The sequence below is a fragment of the Corvus cornix genome, chromosome 3 (assembly GCF_000738735.6).
Source record: "Corvus cornix cornix isolate S_Up_H32 chromosome 3, ASM73873v5, whole genome shotgun sequence".
In the NCBI taxonomy this organism is placed as follows: Eukaryota; Metazoa; Chordata; class Aves; order Passeriformes; family Corvidae; genus Corvus; species Corvus cornix.
The window spans coordinates 100,513,442-100,535,583 of record NC_047056.1 but is presented as its reverse complement, the minus strand read 5'-3'; the positions used below and the strand labels follow the sequence as shown (position 1 = coordinate 100,535,583).

The following is a 22,142-nucleotide window of genomic DNA, read 5'->3' as shown; positions in this document are numbered from 1 at the left end:
CCTTGGAGCCTGCCATTCTGGAGTGCTTTCAGCATCATCCTGGGATGGCTGTTGCTTGACCGTGGAGCATTAAATTCTGCAGTTAAAATGCAATAGCAGTTAAATTCTGTGAAGGATTTCTATTGCGAAAGAAGGGCATTTCTTGTTTATGTTTTTATCATTGTGGCTGATATTGTTTGCCTTTTCTATTTTTAAATTTCTTCCTAAGCTTTAAAAAATGTTTCATATTAATGCACAAAGCAGAGCTCCTAAGATGCCCTAGAATAGGTGGGCAAGTGGTTTTAGTGGGGTGGAAGAGGGGGAAATAAGGTAATAAAATGTACACAGACATTTCTGTAGGGTTTTCCTTTCTGTCAGTTTACATGTGAAATTTGAATAATGGCTGGACTTTCTATTTTTTCCGGGTATTCTGCCACTTCTTTTTTCCATCAATTATCTCATTTCCCCCACTTCGTTTTCTGTGATCTGATCATCCAACCCACTCCAGAGATTATAATGAATAATCATGTTATGTGTTTCATGGCACAGATTACACCCATGAAAGGTTTTACTCTCAGTATCAGATTTTGAATATAGGAATACTTGGAACTGTGAGTGGCGCTACAGCTGAAGAGTAGATAAACAGTTTTCCCTTATTTGTGAGACTTTTGCTTTAGTTACTCATTCAAAGGTTTATCCCAATCAAGATCCCATTGGGGGGTTGCCCTAAGTGGTTGTAGGGGCTTGGTTTCTTTGTGTTTTGTAGGGCTTGAGCAGATGAAAAACTTTATTGAAGTGATAGAGGTCTTCACTGATGTGCAGCAAGATAAAATGAAGGGGAACTTTTTATTTAATGGGAATGGATGTGAGTCAAGGATTCTCTAATTTCTAATAATCTTAGGAGAGAACGTTGTCCTTAAATTTTATTACAAGAGAAGTTTTGTTTAGTTAGTAAGTAGCTTGCTGGTTTTTTTAATAAGAAGGACAAACTGCTTCATCTGAAACAAAATTATAGTAAACTTAAGGTTCTTCCACACCAGTCATGCTTTGATCGTCTGGTAATGAGGCACGGATAACTGATTCCTCAAGTGGCATGCAGACATTCAATAGATCTAGCCTGCTTCCTTTTTAATATAAAAGCTTGGCATTTTAATAAGTGGGTTTGGGGGAAGTAAATTAAAAAATTAAAATCTGGATGGAGACAAAAGCTTCTGGAATGTTGGCAAGAAATCAATCTGAATGTTATATATATCATTTATTCCTGGAGCAGACATGGGGAAAACATAGGTAAAGTGTTTCTTGTTAGTGACATCTTGGGTATTTCCTTGGAAGCTTTTGGTAATTGGAATGAAATATACAGCATGGTAAAAAAAGTGCACTTTCTCCTTTGGCATGGAATGGTTCTCAGCTAGGGCTGAAATCTTAGGAAGATAATTCATATTTAATACAGAGAGAATAGTGGGCTAGAATAAAATATTCTCTGGAGTGTTACAGGCAAAAATATGTTAGATAGAATATTATGGTCTAGAACACAATTTTACAGTTTCTTTGTGTGTAGTTGTCTTCAGAAGAAGACTTTTGAATTAGAAGAAACACTTAAATGAATGACATTATCTCATACTGTTATCATACGGTCATGTTAAAACAAACTATGTATATTTTAAATAAATAAATCACTTGTAGTTGTTTCCATAATTGAATAGGATCTTAAAATGTTGTTGTATCACAAGCATTCCTATGGTTGACTGCAGTGTTGTTAACATGAATTTTTAGCAAACAAATCAGAAACCCCGTTAAAAGTCCCACTGTAGGATTTAACTGGTCACTTAGCATTCTAAAATGTTGGCTGATTTGCTCTAGAGAGAGAAATGCAGTGTTAGATTTTTCCATGCAGCTAACTCACCTACTAAAATAAGACTGCTGGAACAGCTGAGTGTGACTGCATGAGTCAAGATGGAGAGGAATTTCAATCAGAACAGCAGGAGGGAAAAGTGAAGGGAGCTGATTTTTAACTTGGGAAGTTGGAGGAAGCTTATATGGAAAAATACATCGATAGTGTTACCTAATATTGTGCAAATAAATCCTTTGCCTCTTCATGGAAATATGCAAGTATTGTTAATATTTCCCATTATCTGCTCATACAGTTTGGGTTTATCCTTGAATAAAATACGTGAAATATATCCGTGGTGTTTTAATTAAAATAAATAGGGCAGAGTAGGATTTAACATGATTGCGTAGTGAACCTAATGAGTCCAAGATCCAGCAGCACTTTTACAAATTAGTTGCTATCTAGTGCCATTAGTTTGTAATTTCTTCTATAATGTTTGGCTCTAAGCTTTTAATAAATTAATCAGACAGGGACCACTTGAAACAGTTAAACTTGAAACCTCCAGACTGGCTGGTCTCAAATGACCTAAATTAAAACAACGCTTACATAATCTATAGTACTCTTTATTGATAATGCAAGCAATAGGTTTAATTCTGTTCTCTAAGTGCTGCTCTTGAGGTCTGCAGTGGGATTAATTTGTTGTTCCATTACAGCACAGTAGCCAAGAGCCTAACTGTAGACTTTTTCTGTAAGAAAATGCAATGTTATAACTTTCCATAATATCCACAGGTTTTAGGACCTGCCCCAAAATGGTGTTCCTTCTTGGACAACTTGACTGAAGAACTGGAAGAGAATCCAGAGAGCACAGTTTATGACGATTACAAATTTGTTACCAGAAAAGACCTTGAAAATTTAGGTAAAACAGTTGTATGTGCTCTTTGGCTGACTTCTTTGTTCAGTTTTTGAACATTTACACATCTGATTTTTCTAATTTCAGTGTGATGTATGAGGACTGTTATGAAATTCACTGACAGTAGTTTCCTCTTGTCTTCTTGGTTATTAATATTCCAGACTGATGGCTCTTAAGTTCTTTGGTTCCCTACCAGTTCAACACTAGACACTTGTGTTTCTCAGATTTTTATCACAAGAAGGGGATTGATATTTGCTGATATAATGTGTCTGAGAATCTGTTGTGTGTGCTTTCATATGCTACATGGAAGGCAGAGGAAGAGAAATTGGTTTAGTTTTCAAAATATTTTTGAGGTGCTCTAATAGAATTTGGAACTCGCAGCCAAAGGCTACCCTACTTGAATGTAATAATTTTCAGAAAATACAAATCATTCTAGGGCTAATAGTTTCAAGGAATTGGAACACTGAAAATTATATAGCAGAGAAGGCAAGCAAGCTACTTCTGAGACTTGCTAGTCCTTTTTCTGTCCATTACATGGTTTGATTGCAATGTTTTGCTCCAGTTTACTTAATTTACTTCTGACTGTTTAGAGTTGGGTTTGACCCAAACTCTTTAGCTAAAAACATCTCTATATCACACTAAAAAGGGGATTATCACACACCTATGGACTTTGAAAAAATCCTCTGGAATTTTTTGTGAACTTCTATAGAGTATAGTGCATGCAGGCATTTTTTAAAAGTGCTCAGTAGCATGCATTATTATAAGAAAAGTGGATTTGGTTGCTCTGAAGAAGCTTAAAATTTTTTGCTGGCCAGAATGATTTTTTATTCCCAGTTTTACTTAGTCTTGATGTCATGATTGTGACTGTTAGATTGATGTTTTGCATTGGCAGTGCGTGTTTGTCTTAGGGAAGTGAACTGGCTAGCTTGGAATAGAAGTTCTTTATATATGAAAGCTCTTTGAAATTTGGAACTTTTTTCCCAGGCCTTGCTCATCTCATTGGATCATCATTGCTCAGAGCATATATGCATGGCTTCTTCATGGACATAAGACTTTATCATAAGGTAAATAAGGCTGCATCTTGTCAATTTTTATTCTTAGCAATAAAATATATGTGTTGGGGTTTTCTTTCTCTTTCTGTGTTTTTTTTTTTTTTTTTTTTTTATTTTGTTCTGGGTTTTTTTTTTCCATCCAGATAATGGACTGTGTCCTGTATTAATGGTATTTTGTTTTTACTCCCTCCTGCTTGTTGAAAGGCAAAAATGATGGCCAACCCCTTTGCTTATGAGGAATATAGAAGAGAGAAAATAAGACAGAAGATAGAAGAAACACGTGCACAGAGAGTTCAACTGAAGGTAAGTCCTATAAACAAATAATATACTTTGGGGAAAACTATTCATAAAGAGTAATATATTCCTAAGTGTATCTTAGAGATGTAGCGACTTAGGATTTGATTCTGTTTATCATTGGACACACAAAGTAATTTATAGAACTTCTTGAATGGAAACATAAGATTCCCTTGCATGTGATTTTGAAAGGCTGATACCAAACTAAAAGAGAGCTCTCATCTCATTTGCCACTTGAGCAGATAATCCACTGGTAAAACTTTACAATTTCTACTTCTGACATTAAATTACTTAAGCCATTGAAACATGATACTCTGGAAAGAGATACATGATAATTGTATTGTGTTTATAACTAGTAGCTTTCTAGATTGGATTTGTTCAACATAAAAGGAGAAAGAGTTGCTTTTAAAGTTCTAAAGCTGATGCATTAGAAGTTAAAAATAATACACAAGTTCTTAAATCTTCTCTAAGTGCAGTTGCTTTCCTAGTACCTAGAGATATTTGGAACCAGTCAAGGAGCTTTTCTGCAAGAGTAAGAATGTAAAGCATGTAGGTTGCATGTCTAAAAGTCTAATTTATTGATTAATTGCTTTCCTCTTTTTAGAAACTTCCAAAAGTTAATAAAGAGCTTGCACTCAAACTGATTGAAGAAGAAGGGGAAGAGCAACAGATTAGCAAAAAACGGAAACAAAAGGTGACCTCTTGCTTTGGTGACTTCTCTAACTGGGAGCACAGAACTAGCAATGCTTACAGGATTCATTTTTTTTGTTGTTGCCATTTAGCCAAACAGATTCAAAAGAACCATTGCTTCTGTTTCTTATAAATAACTTATTCTGGTAGGTGGCTTTAAAATGCATTTGACTATAGCTGCAGCACAAAAAAGACCATATAGTAACTTGAAGCTAAAAATGATGAAATACTGTGAAGGTGATATGGGTTTTACAGGACTCTAAAAGCTGGTTAATGCAGCCTCAATACCACAGCTGTTCAAACAAGACCTGTTGTTTGCATTTGGTTTTGGTTATCTTAGTGGTGACCATGAAAGAATAGAAGTTATCTGTAAAATTTAAGTTACAATTGCCTTTCTTTGTATGTACAGTTAAATATATTTTATAGAATAGTGAAAATGGTTTGCTTTTACACAACAGAAGTTCTTCTGGATGTTAAAAATAATCCATTTCTCTCCTAAGAGAAGTTTTAATTGAAGAAATGGGTAAATGTTTAATATCTAATAGGAGGGGAGGCTTTTTATAGGTAGCACTTCATAGGTGCTCATTCTCACAGGAGTATAGCATTCATGAAAAGCAGACATTAGCTGCATGTGTCAATATATGTCAATAATGAGATCTTGTGTGTTAAGGTTAGTAGGAAGGATGAACTACTAAAAAGATAGGTGGTGGGGGTGAAACTTAAATGCAGACTGAAGCAAATGGTACAATGAAAATGAGAGTTCAGTAGATGGGGACTGATTTGTCTTGGAGCCCATAGAGACTGTGTAATTAAGTAGACTAAACAGAGTATATATAAAAATGTATGTTCAGGTGATTTTTCTGAAACAGTATTACAGTCCTATGACAAGCAATTTATTTTTGGCTTTAGGATTTAATTTTTGGCTGTGATTGAAAGTTCATTTGCAGCATTTTTGTGTTTGAAATTTACTCTTGTTTTCTGTATCATTAGTTCCACCCTCCTTTTCTTAAGTAACAATGAAAACCTAATGCTGTGGTGGGATTGATACGCTGGTATAAATTGAGCAATGTTAAAAAATTAGCACTTTATAATAAAAAGCTATGTATGTAATGATTTTAAAATTACAATAACTGGTCTTCTCTTAAGCTGAATTAGTAGGTTGAACTGTTCTGAATTCACCAGTAGCATAATTTACACTGAGTTCATTTTACTTTGACATGAATAAAACTGCCTTTTCCATTCTGTATGTGAAAGTAGTGAAAAAAAAAAAGTGTTATAATATGTATAAAAACACTTCCTGTTAAGTATTTACAGTAAAATAATAGTAGCATTGCATAAAGGCATGTACCCTTATAATTTGTTTTACATGTTGTAGAATCATCCCCATCAGGCAGTATATTTGCCTTGGAGGTACTGCTGATTAGTCAGTAGATACCAACATGTCTCCAGACTAGCTGGCTGAATGCATGAGAAACATTTATTTGAAAATATTAGTAATTGTGTATTTAAAGTGTCTATACTGTGCATTTAAAAAAAAAAACAAACTCTTGCTTACAGGTGGCTTTGAACAATCTTTGTAAAAATACAGTAAACATAAATCTTGATTTTTATTTGACCTGGAAGGATAAAGCAACTGGCATTTCATATGCTGGTTATTAATTTTGTTTAATTAAAAAAAAGTGTTACTTATTTTGTTAATGTCTGTTTCAGAATTGCCTAACTTGCTCATGCTTTACTTCTGTTCCAGAATCTGCCAAGTCTTCTCAAAGATGATCGTTTTAAGGTCATGTTTGAGAATCCAGATTTCCAGGTAGATGAGCAGAGTGAAGAATTTAGGTTACTTAACCCACTTGTTTCTAAAATAAGTGAGAAAAGAAAGAGGAAGCTAAAGATCTTAGAAGAACTGGAAGCACAAGGACAGGTAAAATATTTTCCATTCAGAAGACTCCATAGGCTTTTTTTTCCCCTCTGTTTCAAGCATTCAGACTTTTCATCCCAGAGAGATGGAGGCAATGCAAGAATGTCTTATCAGCTACAATAATTAAGTGTAATTTATAATTTTAATCTAGTTTTTAGATGTGAATTATATTGTTTCTGCACAAATATAGATTTGAAAAACATAAAGGTAACAACTTTGAAATATATTTTCAGCTTCATTTGCTGTTACTGCTTTTGTTTAAAGATTGTAGTTCTCTTCAGCTGTATCTAAAACAGCTGTGTGTAAAAGCTGTCCCGTACTCTTAATTGCAGGAAGGGTTTGAAAAGAAAATTAGTTGATGATTTCTTACTTTATACTATTTTTGTCTGCAGGAAGAGGAGGAAGAACCAGAAGGAAAAGCAAGTGATGCCGAAAGTTCTGAGAGTTCAGATGATGAAAAAGGCTGGGTTGAAGAGGTCAGGAAACAGCGCAAGCTTTTACGCCAAGAGGAAAAACTAAAGCGGCAGGAAAGGCTCAAGGAAGATCAGCAAACATTACTGAAACCTCAGTTTTTCGAGATTAAAGAAGGAGAGGAATTCAGAAGCTTCAAAGACTCTGCCAAAAAACAAAAATTAATGAAGTAAGACTAATGTTCCTATTTTAATAGCTGGGGGTGGATGATTCTCAAGTGTTTCCCTACAGTGCAGTCCAGTGATGCTTTGGCTCGGAAGCTCTTGCTAGTAAAGCCACATCTGGTGATCCAAGGATATAACTTAAAGTGACATAGTCGTTGAAAGCTTTGTTTACAGATAAACAAATGCACTACATAAATGAGATTAGTAAGATATGGGGGATCCATTACTCAGTGTTGGCAAAGTGCTGTTGTCACAGATAACAGTCATGTCTTGTGAGACTGGTTATATTTCTCCACCAGTGTCAGTATGAGGTTAACAGACTGGAGGTTTTTCATCTGACCACCCAAAAGGATGTAGAATGCTACATGAATAGTTTTGGGAGTAGGATCAAGGTGGGTCAAGACAGTAAAAGAAAAATTGTTTTGTCTGGGTATTTTTATGACATCTAAAAATTTTCAAAACCTACACTGTCCTTGTAATGTCAGAATTTACTATTTCTGCTTTTTTTTTTTTTTTTTTTTTTTTGCAATACAGAGTACTACACTGGGAGGGTGTTTGTTAAGTGTAGTTGGTTTGGTTTGGTTTTTTCATTTCCTTAAACTGATGATCATCTGAAATAACAGGTACATGGATAAGCATGTCAAACTAAAGAAAGAGCACATTAAAGTAAAAGACTTGGCTTTGAGGTGCTCAGTGCCTGCAAATCTCATTGATTTAGTTTTTTTCAGAGGCGAGTTGAGCCCTTCAGAAGATGAGATTTAATAGCCTTTTATTGTTTGGAGCACAAACATTTATTAAACCTTTCAAGACAGTAGCTTCAAAGTTCTTGCAGCACAGTTGGTGCAGAGCAGAATTTTGACTAGTGTTGGAAACTGCTTGTTGGGCTAGATGGATCTCATAATAAACATTTTGGTTTTACTTAGAATGAAATTATACAGTCAAAGAAAAGAAAGTGAATAATATAATGGAGCTGTTTCTTTATGTCACTAATGACTACAGTCTAGTTGTTTTATAATTGAAATTTTCTGAAGGCACAAACATTTGATAAAAATTCAGCCTTTTAACTAGAATGATCATGTAAAAGGGATTTTTAAGTATTAGCAAGATAATGTTCCTATGGTAGTCAGATAGTCTATGATTTCCATGTTGTAAGACTTCTCTTAAGTAGAAATAGTGGTATTTTATAAATTGGGATTTATAGCAGTTCTGCAGAACTGATTCCCATGTTTTCCTTAGCTGTTTTTTATCAGCAGGTAATTTCACACAGGGATTTCTCTTTTTTTTTTTTTAATTGAATATACCCACTTATTCTGGACTGTTAACTTCCTTAGATATTTCCATTAACTTTCTTCTGATTGTTTTTCTTTTTTTCTTTGTTCCAGAAGATGAAGCAACTTTTTAATTTTGTCAATTTTTCTTCTTTGTCAGGAGAAAATCCACTCTGGACACTCTGACAAAGTATTGTAGATTAAAAATACTTTTTTTTACATTGTAATTTGGTTTATGGTCATATTAGCTGTAACTTGGAAGGAGCCTGACAGACTGGTCAAATGACACTGTATTCTCAGTGCGAGTGAAATACGTCATTAAAAGGCTCTATGGCTGCAGCCTACTCATATACTGCTCCTTTGCACAAATTCAGCTGCTAAAGCTCTAAAGCAAATTCTCAAGGACACTCAGTTTGAAGTGTAAAGATTTCATTTTATTCAAAACATTGAAGGCTTAAATGTGAACAAGAGTGTGGAAATTCAAGTAAATAAGCCAAGACAGTTGTAAGGAAGAGAAGAAACATTTAGAAAAAAAAATAATGCAGGGTAACACAGGATAAAGTAAATTTTTTCTTTTGGTTTTAAGGGAGCAAAATAATTTCTTCAGCCCAGGAAAAACAAAAGCAAATATCACAGATGTGTCCAGTAGATGAAGGAATGTCTGTGATGACATAAGCTGTGAAAAGACTTTTAAAAGACTGCTTTTAAAGAAAGGAGAGTCTGCTTTAAGATTCGCTGCTAATGGATACCCTCTGTGGTAGGTGCACAGATAGGATATAGTATAAAATGTAAAAAAAAAGGAGAAGAAATGTAAAAAAAAAGGAGGACAGAATAGAATGACCAAAAATATTAATGTGGTAGCATCACTTCCTTTGTTTTCTGAGTTGCTGTTTTTGAATTTACTTACATGGGGGTTTTTTTATCTTCGTCTAAGCAATTAGCTCTATACTCACTGATCCCCTTTGTGCTCATCCAAGCATTGTTCTCAGTATGGAGTTTGGTGTTCCTCAAATTCTTAGAAGAAATTTGAAAATCAACAGCTGATGTCTGTTTCATATAATGCATATCTGATATGATTTTGTAATCATAATTGTTGTGAGCTAAATTGTTGGGTTCATAAGCATTTTTACATATTAGAATTTTATGAAGAAAAACATGTTTTGTGCTGGCCTTATTCAGTGATAAGTAGTCAGCATAAAAGTAATTAAATCAAGTAGCATACTGAAAACTGGAAAGACTGTAGTGGCATGTACAATCTGGTGAGGCTGGCATGTTTGTCTTTGATTTGATATATCCAAGTTATGGAATGATGGTCTGTGACCAATATAATTAAGTACCTTAATACCTTCACTACGCATTTAATGGCTAGATGTTCTTTTTTTCTCTAATCATATAATGTTCTACCTGAGGAAACAGTTTATGACTTATATAAAACTGGGTGTTTCTTTTGACATGTTCCTGACTCAGCACGGCTCCAAGCCCAACTTCTAAAGCAGTAGTGCGTACTATAAATTCCTTCCTAGACCCACAGTCTACTCATTTCTCTGTGCAGGAAAGCTGCAAGATTTACTCATGGTTCTATAAAACACCTTGTCTCAAATCCATCTACATTTAATTTTCCCCTTTTGTACTCTTACACTTTCACAAAAAACCTCCAAATCCTTGCTTTGTTTCCCTACAACATAGGTTTCCTACCTAGTAACTTGAAAGAGAACCATAAAAGGAAAGGATTTTTATCTGTGTGCTAAGAGTTCTTTTTATTTACTTGATGTCCCTTTAAAGAGTATGTTACTGAAGTTAAAGCATGTCAGAATTAAAAACTATAGCAGTCATATTTTATGAAAAGTATGACAGTCAATGTATGTGTCTCCAGAGGTGGCCAAGAAAGCCAACAAAACATAGTTGATAGTCCAAGGTGTTGTTAAAGAGGTATTCTTGTTTCACAGCAGGAAAAGTCCTGAAAAACTCTTCTCCTTATAATGAGGGGAAAAAAAGGGTAATTTTTGTTTGATTTTTACATTAGAACAGGGGAATTTGCTTCTCATAACGCTGTAAATTTATCCCTTGAATTAATTTGTTGAGGAAGACATGAAAAAAACCCAGCCAAAACAAAAAACCCAGCTGTTGTTTGTGTATCAGTATGTACAATTCACTATCACTTGAGGTCTGCACGTTTTCAGATAAATAGAACCATACCTACATTTTTTCAGTAAGATTACAACCCCACAGCATGTTGCTAGTATCTACTCATTTTAATTTTTCTCCTGACTGAAGCAGTGTCTAGGCAGTCATGCTAAATAATTGCTGGGTAGTAGCCATATTTCTCCAGTTCACTTTCAAAGGGGAGAAAAATGAGACTTCACTTGAATGTAGAAATCCCACCACAATGGTGGTGACTGATCTCCTGCCACAGTTAGCTCTAAGGCTTAGCTTGTCTTTCCGATTCGCACAGATGGAACAAGTTTTCACATGTACTCAATAAAAATACACTACAGAAAAAAATACAATCAAAGTACCTAGTCATGAGAAATAAAGTAGTTCTTGACAGTAATTTTTCATTGTTAATCTGAAAAGTCTTTGTTACATAAAATGGCTCATTAACCAAAATTCAGTGGACTTCAGAGACTTCATGCATAGGCCGCCACAGCCATGAGTTCTTCATACACAGTAAATGCCATTGACTCTGGTGGCTGCCAATCATCTCTATTTTTATGATGATTTATTTCCACTTCAGAAGTAGTACAAAAAGCATCTCTTGGCCCTCTTCAGAGAGAGCTAATGAGGCACTAATAGCATCTCAATTTGCAGAAACTAATTTTGTTTACAGTTAGGAGAATGTTTTCTAAGCACATGCAGAGTGAGTTTGATTGTACAAGCCATGTCATATCCTCAGAGGGTGCTACTTACTCGTAGGACCTACATTATAGGAGAAGGATGAGCCATGTTTGGACTCACAGGTGCCTTTAGGGAGGCTGGCTGAAGCCAGCACTGTCCCTGCCTGCCTGCCTTCCCCCTGAGCTGGAGGCTTATGTGGGAACAAGGCATTTTTCCACTCCTCAGCTGTTCTGGTTTACAGCCCAACTTAACTGAAGTCAGCAACCATGATATTAAATACCAGCTCACAACCTGGAGCAGCTGGGGCGTGTCCTTATGTCTTGCTTTTGCAGGGCATTAACTTCCGGTGGAGGAGAGCTGAAAACAGTATGAGTTTTGGCCACACCACCTACCTCCTTCTCCACAGAAAAGCTGGAGTCTGGAGCCTGAGGGAGAGGCTCTACACCAGTTTGCTTACAGAAACTCAGTGATAAGCACTGTGCTTGAAGGCATATGCTTCTGTGGAGCTCCTCTCTGGGCCCAGGATCTGTCTTTATCACATTCACTTGTTTATATTGTTCTTTTATTCAGAAAACTACTTAGACTGTTGCATGCACAGTGTCCGAACAGGCATTTGTGTTTGGATTAAGTAGTGAAATGATTAATTTGGTGATTAATTCATTCTGGTGTATAGTCAAGCTTACTTCCTTCCTTCAAAAGTGTTTCCAATTCAGAAATTATAAGATTTCAAAAAAACTGAATATCTGGCCTTACTTTTTTTATTTGTGCAGTTTAATATCCCCAACTTTATTGGACGTTTCATAGAAAACTATAGCAATAGAAGGGTGTGGTTTCTTTCTCAACTAGAGTCATGTTACTTTTTAGCAGCAAAAACAATGAACTTTACATAAATTTTAAAAGTGTTTCTACTAAAAGCAATATCTGGAGGGAATTATTTGAATTTGTCTTTCTGTTTCCTGAATGTTTATTTTTTTAGTTATGACATTTCAGGGTTTCAGAGAAATTGAGGTTTGTTTTGACTGCATTATCAACTTTTATTACAGTAAAAAGATGGCAAAAATAGGGGCTAATGTTAGTTTTTCTCTGCAGGAAAACTCTTGAAGATCGTTTAAAGCTTGAAGAAAAGCTTGGCACACTCAATGTGTCTGATACCACAGTAGGCAGCAAACAGGCGACATTCAAATTAAAGAAGGTGAGCTATATATACATATATATAATTTTTAAGATAATGCACAGGTAACTTTAGTTTTTGCATGAAAGAACAGGAACTTTAAAACCATCAAGCAAATGTCCCTCTTCATTTCTTTATAAGCTGCCAACTCTTCAGGTCCTTGCCAAGAGAATGAAAGTCTCCAGTAGTACTCTGTGTGTTTATCCCATATAACTCAGGCAACACTCATAAAATCTTACATTCTGGTGGAAAATAATGGCTTGCATCTTTTAATAGTTTATTTGCAGAGGTACCACCAGAAGCTTGTGACCTTCCCTGACTTCAGTGCCAGCACTGATCAGATCTCAGTCTGCAGGTCCAAACACAAGTGAGGGTGCTGCAGGGGACAGGCTTTCTCTTGGTTTGGCATGGTGAGAGGTCTCAGCAGGATAGAAACAGAGCTCCAAACCACCTTTGTTGTTGACCTTATGTAACACAGGTCACAGGAATGAGCTGGTCCTATACAACCTATATATGGTTGTCATATTCCATATGGAGTTAACTGCTGTCTATTTACCCTTTCCAAGGGTTTTGATTTTCCATTCTAAAGAATTTTGTAGATTGCATACAGGTGATTGCTTTATAACGTGGGGACAGCTAAATAAATGCTTCTGTGCATCTGCTACTGCTGCAGAACATTTAGGGATTTTTTTAACCAGAAAATTGCTTTAGAACTGAGGAGAGGATTCAGTTTAAAAGCTGAAGACCCATATGAATTAATACTTGACCTGACAAAATTTACTTTGGTTAAAATTTGTTTTCCTCAGGTAAGCATCTTTGCTGTAACACATTTCTCCTTACCACTGGTCAAATACTGTTCTCACTGGTAAAACACTGTCACAAAAATGGCTAAGTAGTTACTTGATTGTCACATTGGATATGCCTGAAGGAAAAAAAAAAAGTCAGATTTATTGACTGTTTCTACCTTACTTTACTGATTATTATCTGTTTGCAGATGTCCTTTTTCATCTGGTTTTGATTCCTATATTGCTGGAATTTAATATGTGACTGTGGAGTAAGTCACAAATTCCTCTGCAGTGCCCTGTAGGGTAACCTTTCTGGTGATTTTATCAACTCTGTAACTGATACGTTGGTGTCTTACAGCTTAATAAATGGGCTTTGTAGGGCTTCAAAGCACAGATTTTTTTACAGTAGCTTTAACTGAAGAAGTGTAAAGCCACAAGGTTTTGTGCAGTTGGTGCACACTGAACTGTCACTTTTTACTGACAGTTTTGTAAAGACTTGGGAGCAAGGTAGACAGATCCTGCAGGAAGAAGACAGACACAGCAGTGGTTCAGAATGCCAATTTTACTTGATTGCATCAGATAAGATACACCTTTGAGGGGTTTTTAAAATTATGGTGCTTCTAACATATATGGATTTTCTTTTCCTGACTATTTACTGATAATTGCTTTATTAAAATATGTACACTGTAGTCATCTGAATTAAAAAGATTTTTTAAAATCTAATTTAAACAAAAATAATGCATCTACAGTGGAGATATTTTCTCCTATCAGCAGAACAACAAAGTAAGACTTACAAGTCTTCTCTCAAATAAGCAGACTCTTGTTTATATCTTCTGAAGTCCCAAGGAATGGAGAAGGGAGAGCTAGGAGAAAGTCATGCTATGCGGTTATGGCACTCCTTTTCAGAGGATGAAGAGTTGGAGCTGACGAGCCAAAAAAGGGGTTTTAGTGTTACTTGAAACATCAACTTAGGCTTTGTGATGCCCTTTCCTCAAAGGGCAGGTGTATTTAGGAGTAGGTGGAAAGATTTAGCAGGGGAGAGAATTGTCCTTCCTTAGGGTTGGTATCACTTCAACTCCTAAGTTAGAGGAATCGAGGCTGAACTTGGCTCCTGCAGGTGTGGTATGTTGGCTGCCTCCTGATGCCCAGCTACCACTGACAGATCCAGTGATGAAACTGTTTATCGTTGATATTTCACAGTTTAGTTTTCGGGGGATTTGCATATGGTTCCTACAGTGTGGCAACTTATTTTTCAATTTCAATATGCTTTATCATAGCAAATAGATCTAACAAAATAGCAGGATTTCTAAAATGTCAAAGTACTTATACTTTTAGGACAGTATGGAAGACATTTAAAAAACCCAAACCATAAAATTTCTAATGCAGATCAAGGTCATTCAGTTTCAGTACACTATGAGTAGCTGTCAACATGAACTTAAGTAGATTCATCAAGATTGTTTCAGAAGAGGTCTGGAAACAGAGAGAAACTACTTGTATTTTCAAATAGTGGGTTTCTTGTTGCTCTACTTGCAATGAAAACAGGAATTAATAAATTCCATCAAAGTCGGAAGACCAGTAGTTTTTTCGGCCTTGATACCAGTATGGGCTGATTGCTACATTTGGTAAACTGGTTTGTATCTCACCTCAGCCAAAATGCTGTCCATGAAAGCAGATCTCTAGTTCAGCTTAAATGGTAGGTGAATGGGAGACTGGGGAAGAGATGAGCTGACACGAATTCTGTTGGTTACAGAATGAGATGCAGTGGGGATGCAGCTGCATCTACAGCGGTAATTCTGTCACACTGTCAGTACAGTTATCCTGGGCTGCTTGAGATTGCTCGAATTGCTGGAGTACTTTTAGCATGGACAGTTGCCTGAGCTTGGCTAGTTCAAGTCTGCTAGTTCCAGTTTCTGCCTAGGTGAAAGAAAAACTTTAGTCTTCCAAAGAAAATAGTAGTTCATGGCTGTAAGAACCATTTCATCTACATGGTACATAAATTAAACCCTTCCAGCATGTTTTTGATTAAGAGAAGAAACATTAATAGAGCATGTGCCACAGGAGCAGAGATTTAGAATTACTTTCATGTAGAAAGTTTTTCTATAACTGCATACAGCATATCAAACACTTCCAAGAACTCCTAAGAACACATTTTAGGAAATGTGTATGCTTCAGCAAATTTAACTAATTGTTCTGTCTTTTTAAAATTAAATTGTGCAATATTAAGCCTGACAGATTTCAAGAAGCATTTGGACAGTAGTCTTGAGCACATAGTGTGATTCTGCCCAGGGAGACTCCTGTAGGGCCAGGGTTTAGACTCGATACTTGTGGGTCCCTTCCAACTCAGCTTATTCTATTCTGTGATTCTGTTGTTAAACTTGAAAACACTAGTTAACCAAAGTAGATACTAAGTAGCCACAAATTGGGATCTAAATTCTTAAGGGTATTTAAACATAAATTCTGGAGTGTATTCTTAAGCTTTGTTTTTTATCTGAAATACATTGTTCACTGTTTTTTGATATCTTTATGTTAAACATTTGCTCTGAAAAACTTGGAATGATAATGCCTAAGGATGTCCAGAATTAACAGGTAGAGTCTGACACAAGATAGCATGGGGCAACTAATGGTAACACTTCCAGATTTGCTTAATGGTATTCTGACTTGATATATTGATATTGGAGCAATGAGGTGATGTGTAAATTTACAAGAACCTGAGTCTATTTTTGTTTTAATATTCCAGTCAGAGCAGCAAAGGAAACAGCAGGAAGCTGAGAAACTGCATCGTCAAGAGAGGAAAAGTCTTCGGCGCTCTGCCAGTCAACTCAAGAGCAGACGTGGAAGAGGACGACTATTTCATTGATTTATGGTTGTTTTTTTTTTAAGAAACTTTTTACCTCATTTTTCATTTGAAAAAGGGGCTTTTTCAAATTGGGACACAGTACCAATGGATTTGTGTTTTGATTCATTGGTGAAAAAAAAACCAGAACTTCCTAAACGCTGTGTTAATTATTGAGAAGTTTATGAAAGTTAAAGTACTGACCAAAGGACACTATGGATATTGTCCAGTGTGAACTGTATTTGTTCATAAATCACCAGCAATCAGTTATTGTGTTACCCTGGATGTTTCTATATAAGAATTTATGTATACAATGAGGCTCCCTGTCTTTTGTTTAACTGAAGAGCTGTGAGTTTTTGTTTCTGAAATCTTTGTGACTGCTTAGGTAGAAGATCAAGGGTAAGTTATTTTGTCTAAAAGCTTATCTTTACAAGGACACAACAAATTTTTCATCTTGAAGGATGACACGCAATTGTATTTTTCAAAAACTGACTTTGGCTTTATATTCTTGGGTTGCCTTTAGTAGCAAATGGTACAAATGGTTGTCAGAAGGGCAACTGAGAATGCCTGATTTGGGTTCCTTTGAGTCATTGTATAAGGAAACCTCTCTTGCCACACCAGGTACAAAGAGGAAGCTCAGAAGCATCCCCTATTAATAAGTCCTATTAACTTAGATTTTGTAAATACTACCTTAACTCATGTAAAACCTGCTCCTGATGTTTCTGTTTTGGAAAGCCAGCCATGGTTCAGCATAGATCAAGTGGTATATGTTCACATAACAAGCATTTTAAGGCCATGCCAGTAGTCTCCTATGCTTCAGAAAAAGAGTTTTAAAAACCTAGAACCTAAATAGGTCAGTACTTCAGCAAATAAATTAACTTTTATCTTTGATCCTAAAAGAACCTTTTTATTGCTTTTTAAAAGCTTTTATAGACTGCCTTTTTGCTAGATCAAAAAAACCTCTGAACTTTGGATCCAACAAGAATCAGTGAATCCTTCTGTCACTGTAAATCTTTTTAAGAGACTCATAGGTTCTTAAGTGTTTTGCTTTATAAACCAGAGGGGTATTAATCTGGTCAAGTCTCTTGGACAGTATGTATAGAATCTTTGCAGTTACTTCAGTAAAAGCCTTCATTCCTCATAGCCTGATATTTTTTGTTGTTGTTGTTAAATAATAATTTAACATAGTTAAATTTTTTTTCTCCCTGACATAATTTTACCTGCTTTAATTCTTGTTTTAATTATATTGCCGCCTTCAGTTTAAAAAGGCATTTTTACCTGATATTTTTATCTTTAAAAACTTACACTGCAGTTATCACCTCTGCCCTTGCATTCAACTAAAGGATGAGTCTCTCAATACTTAGTTTTTTACCTCTAACTGTCAAATTACTGCATTGTCCATAAGGGTCTCATGCTTTTTATTTAGCGCAGAACTATTCAGTATTCCAATGTCAGTCTCACCCATGCTGTAAGTACCATTATTACTTCTCCTTAGGCACTGAGAAATGTGAATGCAGTTGTGGTTGCTTCAGGGTATGTCCCTCTTTTTGGAGTCTTGTCTTCTGACATGCAAGCCTCTGAAATCCAAATGCAGTGACAAGTTAAAATTTGTACTAGTGCAACATCTTCCCTCTGGAGCATTATGTTATCTCTTAGAAACTATCTCTGTGCGATTCTGGTGTGCTCAAGTCGTACACAGGGCTGTATGAAATTGGAAAGATTAACAGGGGAAACTGGCCTCCATTGTGGTTGAAACAGGGCACTGAGTGGACAGAAGTGGCGCTGTAAGAGCAGGAATTTGGCAGAGTTTGTTCCTTCTCATGGTGGGCCTAAATCGCCATTATGTTTGCTCTAGAGCTGCATTTACAGTATAAGGCATCTGTATTTCAGCATTGATTTTGTGGGCTGTCAAGAGCAGTAAAAAACTAAATATGGTTGATTTGCAGGGTGGTAATGAATTGAGTATGAAATGGTTAACCTTCAGCTTAAAATGAGAGTATTTCTTCTGGTTTTGAGATTCTTCTGACTGACTGGTTTAAGTCAGTGTTTTGCTTTTCTTGCACTTACATTCATAATGTAAGTATTGTGATAGTATTGATCACATGTTTAGGTTGAAGCCTCTATGATAAAATGAATATGGTTTGTACTGTTAGATAGAAGGCACATGCATGCTGCCCTTAGCATGCCATTTATTTCACCTCAAAGATAGTTGGGGTACATTTTAAACACCTCCTTCAACCTGCTGGCAATGCTCTTCCTAATGCCCCTCAGGACGCCATTGGCCACAAGGACACGTCATGGACAGCTTGTTTTTCACCAGCACTTCCAGGTCCTTCTCCACAGAGCTGCTTCCCAGAAGGTCACCCCAGCCTGTACCAGTGCCTGGGGTTATTCCTCCCCAGGTGCAGGACCCTGCATTTGCCTTTGTTAATTTCAAACTGTTCCTCTCTGCCCATCTCTCCAACCTGTTGAGGTCCCTCTGAAGGGCTGCAGAGCCCTCTGGGGTATCGGCCACTCCTCCCAGCCTTGTGTCATCAGGGAACTTCCTGAGGAGACCTCTGCTCCTTCATCCAGGTCACTGATGAGTGAGTTAAACAATACTGAACCTTGGGGGACACCACTAGTGACAAGCCTCCAACTAGACCCTGTGACACTGGTTATGACCCTCTGGGATCTGCCATTCAGCCAGATCTCAATCCACATCACTGTCCACATAGGGACCTGGCATGAAGCATGTTTAGATAGTTGAGATTGATTAAGTAGATTAACAGCAGGTTGAAGTTGTTCTTGAGCAGCTATCTGGGGAAGATTGAAAGTTTCAGTAGAAGCTGGAGTATCAATGCAACATCATTGCAAATGAATTAGCTTCATCATGCAACCAAAGCAGGCGTTTCTTAAGTCTCAGCCTGGTTCCATTAATGTTTTTCAGTCAGCAGCCACTTCATTTTCCATGCTGCAGGAATCAGTATTCGTCCAGAATTGCAATTCCTGGAAGCTGAGCTGCTGCTGGGATCCTTTGTGACATTTAAGGTTCATCCTCTTAAGGTAAGTGTGATCAGCTGCTGTAGCCTCATGGAAACCCTGATTGTTTCATACATTTGAGAACTTACGGTGAGCATCAGTTTAAAAACCCACTATAAATAAATGTACAGGTGGTGGTTAAATGTGAGTGAAATGCTGGTGAGATAAAGGAGTGGCCTGGGTCTGATGTGTCACCTGTACTTCAGTATTTTTTACTCCACAAGTAATATGATTTATATTGGTTAGACTGTTAATCATTCAACTAGCATTGAACCAAAACTAATTGTCTCATGTTCTTTCCAAAATTCTGTTACCAGGCCAAGAATCATTCTGTGTTCCTGTGGCTGGTATAATTGTCTGAAATTAGGAGCACCTACCAGTTTAAACAAAACAGTGAAAAAATTTACTGTACCCCACGCTGCTGGTTTTTAATATCTGAACAAAAGAAATGTGATTTCAAAATATTACCCTGCATATGTAGCAAGTGTGTGTAAAATATATATGCACATTTTTATACTCATGGGGTTTATGTATGGAGCTTAAAACAGGTTTGAGATGTCAAGCTTCAGGAAGAGTTGTGAGAGGGAATGGAACAGTTTTCAGATTACTCCATCTTGCTTTGCAGCAGCCTTTTATATTTGTGTTCTTCATGTTTCCAGATGTGGAAGTGGGGAATATAATTTAATTCCAGGAAGACAGGACCATGTTTCAGATGCAGGAGTACAGTGAAGCAGTACAGCTCCCTGCCTGGGGAGGTTGTGCAATGTCCATGAAAAGACTTGTTGGATTAAACATCTGCAGGTATAGATATCTATGTATCTTCAGGTGTAGTGGAGCCTTCCCTGAGGAAGAAGAATGGTTTAATGAACTTTAGAGGACCTCTCCAGCCTGATTACTCTATGGATGTTGTAGGGCATAAGGAGGAAGCATGTATCATTAATTGACTGGAGTAATTTTCCCCCTTTGTCTCATCCTTCCACTGAATCACTCACTAGTTTTATCTTTTTATCTCTTTCTTAAAGATAATATACTTCTTTTGGCATGTTTCCATAGCTAATATATTTTGTCTGATCTTGAGAAGTATGGGGATTTTAAACTGAATGAAAGCACATAAATCTATTAATAAATTTTACCTCTTGATCATTATCTCTGTATTTCAAAGCCCATTTTACTCAACAGCTGACTCTTTGTGTTGAACATGAAATAGTCCTGTCACCAAAATGAACAATTTATAGTAAAGCCTACAGAAAATAATCATATTTAGCACCACTTGTAGTTTACATAACTGGAAGAAAAGGAATTCCTGCATTTTAAAGGCTCTCTAGGTCATAGAATCATAGTTTCGTTTGGGGTGGAAGGGACCTTAAAGATCATCTAGTTCCAAGCCCCTGCCATGGGCAGGGAACTTTCCACTCGACCACGTTGCTCAGAGCCCCATCCAACCTGGCCTTGAGCACTGCCAGGGATGGGGAGTCCACATATGCTCTGGGCAACTTGTGCCAGTGCCTCACCACCCTTACAGCAAAGAATTTCTTCCTAATATCTGACCTAAACCCACCCCCTTTCAGCTTAAGGCCATTCTCCCTTGTGCTATCTCTACACTCACTATGTGCCCACATGGAAAGTCCCTCTGCAGCTCTCTTGAAGGCCCCCTTTAGCTACTGGGAGGTGCTTTAAAGTCACCCCAAACCTTTCTCTTCTCCAGGCTGAACAACCGCAATTCTCAGCTTACCTTCATGAGAGATGTTCCAGCCCTGTGATCAAATTAGTGTCTCTCCTTTGTTTTTAATTTTACCCAGATCTTAATCCACGTGGGGCCTAGTGGCAAATGTCTGTTGATAAAGTGACATGTTACTGTGTGTTTGTCCTGTAAGTGGCATTTCCATAGGAAATACTTGGGAGTATCCCGTGGTACAGACTGATTTGCACTCATGAGCAGAGGTAAAGTAAGTGAGTTTCTGTATAAGTGAATGAAAACTACAATGACCAAACCATCCATACTAGTGTAAATTCAGAAATGTGTCTGTCTGTTGCTGACTGTTCTTCAGGATCTCCATCTTCTGTTCTTTGCTTAGTGTTTTAGACTATGGAGCATATCCAAGAAATGAAGATCTACCCTGAGCATGTTCAGAAAGGAGTAATTTTTATCTTACTCATGAAAAGGATTGAGTGCTGCATTTCCTTTGATAGCTGTATTAGAGTTTAAGTACAATACTTTTGCAGCAAGATCAGGCAGGAGTTGAAAATGCTGTCATTCCCGGTGGGGTTATGCTGAGATTTGGGTCAGCTTACCTATGAAGGCAAGTCCTTGTTCCCATTTAATTCTTCATTGAGTGGGGGCAAAAGTAAAAATTCCATTTCCTCATTAAAGAGAAAACTAGGCAGTTGAAGTGGGAAATACCAGCCCAGCCCTAATCAGAATTTATACTCCCAATTCCTGGAACCACCCTTCCCTTCCCTTCCCTACAGCAGTTTCTGCCAAAGCTGCTCTGTCTCCCCTACTTATCTCATTTGAACATCTGGCTCTTTCTTCTGGGGTGCCTCTCTCTACACTCCACTTTCTTCTGTTAATATCAGGATCTCTAGTACAAATTTGTACAGATACAGCACAGATTTGAGAATGAGCACTGAAATGGTAATAATAGACTGGTTGTGTATGGGCACATCTTGAGCAGAAAGGATTTATATGAGCCTGGAGATACAGAAAGCTGTGGCGCCAGAGAGGATTCAGAGAGCTGGTTCACACTCCTGTGCATGTTGGTGGCAATAGGCAGGGAAACGTTGCTTTAAAGCCCCTAAAATCCACTTCTGCTCTGTGTGTATCTGTACTGCTGTGCTAGCTCTCCTTCAGTAAGGTCTGGGTGTTTTGGCTGGGATTGGTGTGTTTTATAATTTTTTCAAGAATTTTACCTACTACATTAGT

At 37.0% G+C, this 22,142-nt stretch overlaps 1 protein-coding gene and 1 long non-coding RNA gene across 2 annotated transcripts in view; both read left to right on the top strand.

Moving 5' to 3' along the window:
- Window positions 1-17,341, top strand: part of NOL10 (nucleolar protein 10) — a 50,834-nt gene extending 33,493 nt beyond the window's left edge. Inside the window, exons 14-21 of the mRNA XM_039569603.1 lie at window positions 2,597-2,723; window positions 3,702-3,781; window positions 3,974-4,072; window positions 4,668-4,757; window positions 6,501-6,674; window positions 7,064-7,311; window positions 12,499-12,601; window positions 16,103-17,341. Coding sequence (XP_039425537.1) covers window positions 2,597-2,723; window positions 3,702-3,781; window positions 3,974-4,072; window positions 4,668-4,757; window positions 6,501-6,674; window positions 7,064-7,311; window positions 12,499-12,601; window positions 16,103-16,222 — 1,041 coding nt within the window. The 3' untranslated portion in view covers window positions 16,223-17,341. The remainder of the gene's footprint in view (window positions 1-2,596; window positions 2,724-3,701; window positions 3,782-3,973; window positions 4,073-4,667; window positions 4,758-6,500; window positions 6,675-7,063; window positions 7,312-12,498; window positions 12,602-16,102) is intronic.
- Window positions 17,342-17,423: 82 nt separating this feature from the next.
- LOC109143728 lies at window positions 17,424-20,365 on the top strand. Its single transcript, XR_002044064.3, has 2 exons — window positions 17,424-19,243; window positions 19,537-20,365. It is a non-coding gene; the product is annotated as an uncharacterized LOC109143728 (long non-coding RNA).
- Window positions 20,366-22,142: the final 1,777 nt, after the last annotated feature.